The sequence below is a fragment of the Aythya fuligula genome, chromosome 25 (genome assembly GCF_009819795.1).
Source record: "Aythya fuligula isolate bAytFul2 chromosome 25, bAytFul2.pri, whole genome shotgun sequence".
NCBI lineage: Eukaryota > Metazoa > Chordata > Aves > Anseriformes > Anatidae > Aythya > Aythya fuligula.
The window spans coordinates 1,480,336-1,489,650 of NC_045583.1; the positions used below are offsets into that span (position 1 = coordinate 1,480,336).

The following is a 9,315-nucleotide window of genomic DNA, read 5'->3' on the forward strand; positions in this document are numbered from 1 at the left end:
TGGAAAAGCCAGACCCATAGCTTCATGCCCAGCTGATGTCAGCAGCCGGTCTCCCTGCTTCAGACCTCACTCAGACCTCTCTTATGCTTTACACCTCAGTGGTCACTGCTGCTTTACATCAGAATTATTTGAAAAAGTCTCATAAGTTTATTTTTTTACTATGCCAGCAACAAGTATGAGGTAGCACAAGAGGCTTTTTCTTGCCCCGTTTTTTTCTTTTCTCTCTCTCTCTTTTTTTTTTTTTTTTCTTTCCCCAGTTTCTATTCTAACATCTGTTTAAACTGGCAGCTGTTCCATGTGTGCACTGGGGAGCAGAGCCCAGCAGCTCGCTGAACCCCCAGTGCTCCCAGGCACCGCTCACACGCTGCGCTGCAGCTGGAACCAGAGGTGGAGAGCTCCGCATTTACCTTGCCAAATCCCCCAAACCATGCAGACCCCCCCCAGACTCTCATTCTATCAAACTGTTTTTATGGTCTAAGCCAATACTCAGAAAAAAAAAAAAAAACTCGTGCTGAGTCTTTGCTATTTACTTTACTGACTCAACCCCAACATCACATCCTGCCCTGCTGCCGGGGGCTCAGCTGATCGTGCCGGACGACTTCGGGTCCGCGCGCCTGTTCCTGTGCCATGGGTGCTACCTACCTCCCCGTCCTCACCGAGCAGCACGGGCACTGAGGCTCAGGAGCTCAGAGAAAGCTGGAAAAAAATCCTGTCCCTAAGGCTACAAAATATGAAGCGTTGGTTCCGCATCCGCCTCTGCCTAGGTGTGCCCGCGGCCTTGGTGAGCAGGGAGCAGGGCTGGGCGTGCCGGCCCTGAGCCACCGCTCAGCAATGCGGTAACGCCGCATTCCTGTGCCTGCTGCGAAGATGCCCCCTCCTGTAAGATGCCTCCTCCTGTCTTGGCCGGCTGAGCAGGGGAAGCGGAAAGAAACACTGGAGTGATTTTCAGCGAAAGAGAGAGGAAATGCACAGCCAGCTCAGGTACCTCCCTGCGCACCGCACGGCGGGCAAGGCTGCGGGTGATGGACACAATCCTGTGAGCCTTGGTTGAATGAACGCCTGCAGCTGGGTGCCTCTTTGGTCTGGTGTAAAGTCAAACCCATGAGCACTAAGCCAAACGGGTCGTTTTGATGCTCATTCCTTCAGAAACTGCACTGCTGACGCTGGGGAGGACCAGCCGCCCTCCGACCCATCCGAGCTGTCCCATCTGCATGCAGGCTGTGGCTGAGCCATTCACTTCATCTTCTCATCAGTTCCCTCCAAACTTTCCTCCCCCAGGTAAATCAGGCTCAGCAGCAGCAGAACAGAGGCACCACATGGTGACACCTCTTAGGAAGCCCACCAACGCCGCAGACCGACCGTGCAAGAGCCAGCAGTGCTGAGCTCCAGGCTGCTCCAAAATGTTGAAACTCCAGCCCAGGTTACTGCAAAGCACGGGCTGCTGCAATTCACCCATGCAAACAAAGGTAGGCCTGGAAAATGCTACCTTAAACACAAGTTTCTCAAATGAACTATCCAAACCATCTTCAGCCAGCCTTTGCTCCTCCAGGCTGTCCCAGAGGCTTGCCAAAACAAGGTGAGCATTCCAGGCTCTGCAAGTTCAAACAAGAACAAGAGTGGGAACAGCCTCCGTTACGGAATACCTACTACAAAGCAGTAAGTCACACACAAAAAAGAGGAGGAAAAAAAAAAAAAAAGCCATTGCTGGAAGCATCTCCTCCAGATGAGATGCACCACACGGAGCCGCTGCCGCCTCAGTGCTCAGTGCTCAGTGACATTCCTGTGGACAGGATCATTTCAGCTCCTGCTCTGTGGTGGGTGTGTGTGATCAGCCTTGCAGCTTGTGTATCCTACCCCTGAGGTACTCATCAGAGGCAGAAAAGCCCCACTGGATGCGATCCTATACCCATGGCATGGGCTGGCATCAGCAGGTGCTAGTGCCAGCAATGGTCTGAAGGAGACACACGACAGAGGACCCTGTCCCTTCCACAACAGCAGCAACCAAGAGAGATGCTGCTGGGTTGGGTTTAAATTTCAGGTGGAAAGAGGCCACAACGTTTAGAACAGAAACACATCGCAGCCAGTGGTTTAAAAGCTCACCTTCCTGTTAGGGTGAGCAGAGCAGCCCGTGCACATTGCTCAGCGTCACAAGCTCTCACTGTAACAGCTAGCACACACCAAGCCCTTGCTTTTAAAATTAAGGTCCCCAGCTTGACAGGCAGCCAGTGCTCAGCACCACGTGCCCTCAGGTCACCGGGCTCTGAGCTGGGTGCCGAGGCGGGATGAGTGGGATGAGTAGGATGAGTGGGATGAGCCACGGCACGAGGGAGGCGCCCCAGGCAAATACTCCCCAGGTGCTGTGCCCGTGAACCCGGCAGCGAGTGCCCCTGGGCAGCCAGAGCTGAAAAGGATGTGAGTCGTGTGTGAGTAGCTTTGTTTTGTTTCCTCCCTCCTATGTTTGCTGTCTGTTGGAGTTACAGCACACAAGTACCTTAGTCTGTCAGGAGCTTTTTCCATCCGAATTCAGCAGCTTTCCATCCAGCTGTTGAGGCGTGACACCCATTAGCAAGCACTGACCAGCCCTGAATGGCTGTCTTCAGTCACTTTAAGTCTCAGCTGAGCTACGAGGAACACAAAAGTAACTGGAAATCAGGGGCAGAGCACTGCTTGCAAGGACACTTAATCTCTTGAAACATAAAACCTCCATTACAGGAAAAAGGACACTAACTGGGGATAACTCTGTAGCACTGGAGCTACACGAGAAGAGGAAAATTGGGGAAAGTCTGTTCAGGGGTAAGAAACACTGCCAGTGTCACAGCTTTTGGGCAGCTGACTCGAGTAACAAAATGATGTTTCCTCCACAGAATCTTTTCATTTCCCATTTTAATTAAACATGGCCAGAAAACCACCTCCTCACTACGGCACATGCAGACGAGCTAAAACACTGCCTTTGCTAACTGTCATCTTCTAAAATCAATTCAGGAACTTCTAATGCAATTCCAGCTCATCTCCTGAAACCCCTCCGCCTGCTTTGAAAACAAATAAAACTTTGAACTGAAGGATCGTTGACCTAGTTTAGGTCTAAATGGGTTTACCCTAGGGGCTTGTTGCAGGGTGCAGTGCCCTCGGTCCCAGCCTGCGGCCTGCTGCCCCTCCATGCTCCTGCTCTGCGGCCTGGCCAGCCTGCCTGCTTTCCACTGGCAGATTTGACACAATTATCATTGCAGGGGAACATCTTTATTTTTGTCGTGTCCCCATTGTCTAAAGGAGAAAACATCCTGTTAGAACAGGAGGCAGATGCAGGCTAGATGATTTTTAGGCGGCTTTTTTGGGCCGTGGCAGGGGAGCAGGGAGGGGGTTTCTATGCTCCCATCCCTGCTGGCTGGCAGGGACCCTCGGCACAGCCCTGCACCCACGACAATCAACAGCAGGAGGGTTAAAATAATTTGATGGAGAGCCATCACGCACCCCAGCCTCCCTGCTGCTGGTATTTAGGTTAAACCTCGGGTGCTTATGCCGCTTTGTGAATTCAGGCAGAGCTCTTCTTCCAGATGACGTTAAACTCTTGTCATTTTCCTGGCTATAATGCCCGGCTTAATCAAAATTGCAATTAAGCCTGACAACCTCCTTGTGTGGACTCTCCTAAATAAGATTAGGAACAGCTAAAATTAGTCTAATTTAATGTTAATCATTAATCCTTTTATCCATTCTTAATCCAATTTAAATGTCCACACAACGAGCCTGCACAGACTTTGTTACTCCAGTTTAAAACAAAACTGAATTAGATATTATTTAGTTAAATCAACACAACTTGAGTGCTGCCATAGGAGGCGTTTGCCACCAAGGAGTATCGGCTGCTTGGGTAACCCTCAACATTATCCTGAGCACTGTGTGCTCCCTGCAGCTCCAGCTCTTAGTATGCTGTGCTTGCAGACATCTCCATCTATATTTTATGAATACAAAGTTCCTTTTCTAGCCCCCTGGTTGGAAAAGAGGCTTTCAAGTAAAAGGTTCAGGAGGCAAAGAAAATCTTGCTACATTTTTTATTTTATTTTTAGGGCAAAAATGTCCTGATTCAAGCACTTCACGCTGACCTTTGTTTCTGGGATTACACCCTGCACAGCTCGGCGTTTTCTGGTGTTTGTGCAGGGCCCAAGCAACTTGCAGCACTCACCGCTTGCCCAGGCTGGAAGGGGAGACCACATCTCACACTGTGGCAGCCAGCCCTGGCTGCAGAAACAGTGACCTTGAACTTTCCCTGTTTAATTGCTGTCTCCCCCAGCTATCTTTTCTGCAAAGTTCATTTTTCAAGGCACTGCAGAAGGGAAAAATGTGGCTTAAATATAAGAATTGGCCGCAACCTTTGCTGCCAAGTTGGCAGAAAAGATAAGGACTTTATTTTAAGAAACAAAAAAGACACTAAGGAGGAATAGACAAATCTTTAGCAACTTTTACAGCCAGTCTTGCAATACGATTTCCTAAGTGCATTCAAAACTTGCAAAAAGAAAAAAACACCCCCAAGTTTTCCCTGCCAGAGGTTCCTTGGAGCCTTGCTTGCAGCACAAGCTCTCCCACCCCATGTGACTGTGGGGAAACTTTCAGCCTCCCCACTACGTGCGGGATGTGAGGAGCAGGAGGTGAGTCACTCACTCTCATGTGCCCAGGGAAGAGCTCAGCAAGGAAGAAAAAAAAAAAAAGCCAACACATTTAATGAACACTTTCCTTTGTGAGGATCTCAGGCATTTGCCTCCCACCACTGCTGATCCTCACATGGCCAGTGAGTCGTGCACCCAGGTGTGCCAGGAGAGAAGGGGAGGAAAACAACACAACTGCAAACAGCAGCTTGGCACTGCTGTCCTGACACAAGCCAGACTTTAGGTTCATTTACGTGTGACCCAGTCCAGTGATTTTAGGGCGTAATTTGGGCAATATCGCCTCTTAGAGCAGTTTTTCAGAAGGGAAGGTGTTCAGATCCTTGAAGGAAAGGAAAGAAGAAACATGGATAACTGACACGAGCTCAAGGAATTCCCAAATTCCTTCTTCTCTCTGTGCCTCTTCCGACCCAGAGAGACGAAGCCAATGCTGGCTCCCAGGCTGTGTCCTACCCACTCTGGGTACAGGGGCAGGGAGATGCCAGAGGGATCTCTCCCATGCTGGCTATGCTAAAAGCCACCTAAGGGGCGTCAAGCCCCCACTCCCTGCACCACCATCCCTCCTTCCACGTGCTGTGGGGAGGCAGGCAGAAAGCCCCCCTCAGTTTCCCCTGCTGCTTGGAGGATGAGCCCTGCTTTGGTCCCTGTGGGGCTGAGCCTCACCAGGGCTCGTGGCCGCCTGGCCACCCCAAAGGAGATGAAGGGGAGCCAGCAGTCTCCTTCACAGCATTGTTCACCAAGGCTCCTTCTGGGCTTTACCTCTCTCCACAGACACCACCAGCCCCTGCGCATCAGCTTGCACCACATGTATTTACACAGGCTGCCCCAGCAGAGAAACCCCCAGCATCTCAGCCATACTGATCAGGTGGGCAGCCTGTCCAGACCCTGCTAATTCAGAAGCTGTCAGTCCCAGCTGCTCCTCGTGGCCTTAGCTAAGGTGAGCAGCAGCTGAGGGGTACGCAGCTCTCCTGGCCAGAGCAGCATACGTGCGCTGATGGAGCCGGCAGCAGAGGGGCAGCGGCGCAGATGATGCAACGCGCTATGTGCTATTGATGCAACGCTCTTGGGCAGCAAGCCAGCAAAGAAGTGTGACAGCACTGAGTTCTTTACTCCCCAAAAAGGAAATACGCTGTCCTTTTCGTGAATCATAAGGGAGTTAAGATTACAATGGGCTGTTACAGAGTTTCAGCATCAAACACGGGGAAGTGACAATGTGATCTAACAGGCAGCCTGGAGCTTTCCTGGCGGGGGTCACTTCCAGTTACTCTGCTCCCCAGACTGCACCAAGGTGCTGTCCCACGCGGCATCCAGCAGCTTTCTGCCGCTTCCCTTTGCCACCAGCCCTGCAAGAAGCCTTTAACAAACACCCCCACACCGCAACACCTCCCTTGTGCCTCACCATATTTCACCTCCCTCACCGTGCGAACGGGCAGCGTGAGGTTTTGCTCACCCCACCGGCTGAGAGAAACCCAGCCCCGAGCCCCCCACCCCAGCACCCCACTTGTGAGCTGCCCGCACGCTCCCTGTCCCCTCACAGCCCCCCCCCCGCAGCACGGCTCCCAGCGGCTGCCCGGAGCTCGGGCTCGGGCCAACCCCGCTGCCAAGCGGCCCCGGGGGGCTGTCGGGGGCTGGCCCCGGTCCTGCGGGCAGCCGGGGGGGCACCGGGGCACCCGTGCTAGCGGCGTGCTCGCAGCGTGCCCGGCCCCCCCCCGCTTCAGCCCCGCCTGCCCTAGCGGCGATATAAGGCGGGGGCAGCGGGCGGCCGGCAGCAGCTGCAGAGCCGAGCAGCGGCCGGACCAGCAGAGCCCAGACCAGCAGAGCTCAGCGGAGCCGAGCCAGCCCGCAGCGCTCACAGCCCCTGCCCCGACCCCGCAGCAGCCGCCTCTGGTAAGGGGGAAGCCCGGGGAGATGCGGGGGGGACGCTGCGGGAACCCCCCTCTCTCTCCCTTGCCGCAGCCGCGAGCATCTGCTGAGCCGCGGGGCTCCTCCGCCGGCTGCGTTCTCTAGCTGAAATTAAAATTCCCTGTGTATGTGTGGCCGGGGGTGGCTGCGGGGAGCGGGGGCCGAGGGGAGCGCTCTGACGCTGCTGGAGAAAGCCGCTGGATTTAACTAACATGCATCTCCCTCGCTCTTCCCCTGTAGAACTGACATCTTCCAAACCTGCTGCAAAAAAATAAAATAAAAATGGAAACCATGCATGAGCTGATCCCCTTTGCCAAAGAACTGCTCAGCCAGAAGCCCAACAGGAAAATGGTCAAGCTGTACATGCTGGGCAGTGTGCTGGCCTTCTTCGGTGTGGTCATCGGTCTGGTGGAGGCAGTGTGCAGTCCTTTCACCTCTGAAGGGAGCCTAGAGGAGGAGGAGAAGAAACCTGCCCCGACACGAGGGCAAACACTTCCTCAGAAACAGGAGGATTTGATCTTGGAAAAGAGCAAGAAGCCGGTGGTGATGCAGCGGGCCCTGGTGACCAGGCAGCACGCCTCCTAAGAGCCCCACAGCCCAAGAAGTGTCTGCTGAGCAACCAAGCACAAGAGACTCTGCTGTCCTGTTGTACCTGGTGGTGGTTCCAGCAAGAAGAGCGAAGGTTTGGCTGAACGAGGAAGACCGCAAGTGCAAGACTTGAAAGAAACGAACGGTTATAATTTGCTGCTGTGCAGCAGTAGGAAAAAATACCTTTTGTTGGTATAAAAATGTGCAAGATGCACAGCATGGTTTCTTATTTTTATTACAGATGCATTTTACAACATTTTGCAAAATCAATAAATATTTTATATGGTACCAATGCTCTCTAGCTGCATTCATTTCAAACTCTCCTCTCATGGATTTGCAAACGGGTTTCACTTGCAACTCTTCAGAAGCCTCTTGCCCCCCTCGCTGAACAGCAGCGGGCAGTGACCAGACCCTCTCCATGGAGCTCCCTCCCTTGGTGTGGCTGCTCTGGGGTGGAGGGGTCAGGGTTTTGCAACTCCAGCTGCTGCTTCCTTCCAAAAATGGGTCAGCAGGGGTGGGGAGGAGGTGGCCTTGTGTGACAGGCACATTCCTGAAGTTAGAGGTGGGTGTTGCACCTTCCTGGGGTTATCTGAGTTTGATGGCACAGATTCCTGTCTCTGCCATGAGATCTCTCACTGGGCTCCTTCACAAACCTGCCACTGACACCTGATCGCAGAAAATAATATTAGCTGCCACTATGACAGGCATGTCATAGCTTGAAAAGCTGCAGTACTGGCAGACATAATGGCACAGTCAGCCTGAAGCAGGTGGAAACAGGGACCTGAGCCTTGGGGCTGTACCCAGAGCACTGCCAGGATCATTAGAGGACTTCCACCTATTTAAAATCTTTCCTGGGCTTAGTTCTGAACACAACAGATTCTCACTATGTCATGTAAATTCAACTCTCCAGACAGCTACAGCTGAAAGATCCTAACCATGCTATAAAACAGAGGGAAGAGAAACAATCCCTGGCAGTCAGAAGTGGGGGAGAAAATCCCTCTTTATTGGTTCAATGGCAAAGGCAGAGCTGGTGGGGCAGGGACAGGGACACACCACACACCCTGCCCAGAATCTGGGAGACAAACCCACCAGTACCGAGCAAAAAGCAAAACAATTGTTACCAACAGCACAAGGTTATGGAAAATGAAGCAGCGCTGCCTGACACCAATGCCAAGTATAGAGCTCCTCCTAGAGCTGCACAAGTTAGGGTCAGAATCCAAAAACCTAAGAGCATAGCTGAGGTTCCCTTAATTTCATACATTTTTCATAATACATAACCATGGAAATCATTTTGCTGATAAATATTTCAGTCAAAACAAATGAACACAAACAACAGCAGCTCTTTGTGGAGGAGAAATCCCACTAGGCCCATGCAATAACTCTTTTTGGGCTTTGAACCAAGTGTAAGGTACCTTTCCCTCAAGGGGAAAAAAGAGCAGAGTAATTTAAAACGTCCTTTGATAATGATTTGATTTAGGCCTTAACCAAGCACTTTAGTCTCTGGCAAGGCTGAACAACCCAACACCTCATTGACATCGAGGGAAATGTCAAGGCAAACAGGAATGGAGAGCTGAGGCTGAGCGCCCCGGCTCGGAGCCAGGCTCAGCAGAGCTGAGGCCCTGCCCTGCGTGACAAAACAGGGACCTGAATAAATGCCTGCGGCTGTGTCAGGCATGGCAATGCTGCCAGGTCTCAGTTCTCACACATTTCTGTAACGCAGAAACGTCTTTGCTGTGGCAAGCAGAGCTAATAAAATGGATCAGACTGAGATGAGAATCGCTTCTTTGTCCCACTCAGCTGCAAGCTCTGACAATCACACGCTGATCAGCCCTTCCCAATGAGGTACAGGTCTCTCAACCTGCCCTCAAGGAAAGGGAGAATTTAAGAAATGAGGTTACGGGGGCCCAGCTTGCAAGGCCATTGGCATTGAGGACGCTCAGGGTGAGCCCACCCACTGGCCCCGGGCGGTGTGGTCACGCCATGTACACGGCCTGCTGCGTTGTGCCAGCATCCTGCTGCCCTCGCCTCCTCTCCGCCGTTATCCAGTCACGGGGTTTATGAGCTTAAAGCAAAGAGGTTTGTGGAACAATCAAAATAGCTCCTCGTAAGACAGCTAATGGGATTAGACTGCTAAACCGCCACGCCATGCCGGCAGTTCTGGAGCCAACTCGGT

General features: G+C 52.4%; 1 protein-coding gene across 1 annotated transcript; it reads left to right on the forward strand.

The window, feature by feature from the left end:
* Positions 1-6,471: 6,471 nt before the first annotated feature.
* G0S2 (G0/G1 switch 2) lies at positions 6,472-7,384 on the forward strand. The gene is made up of 2 exons (XM_032203247.1): positions 6,472-6,539; positions 6,795-7,384. Exon 2 carries the CDS (start codon positions 6,837-6,839, stop codon positions 7,137-7,139), a length of 303 nt encoding a protein of 100 aa, XP_032059138.1. The 5' UTR covers positions 6,472-6,539; positions 6,795-6,836; the 3' UTR covers positions 7,140-7,384.
* Positions 7,385-9,315: the final 1,931 nt, after the last annotated feature.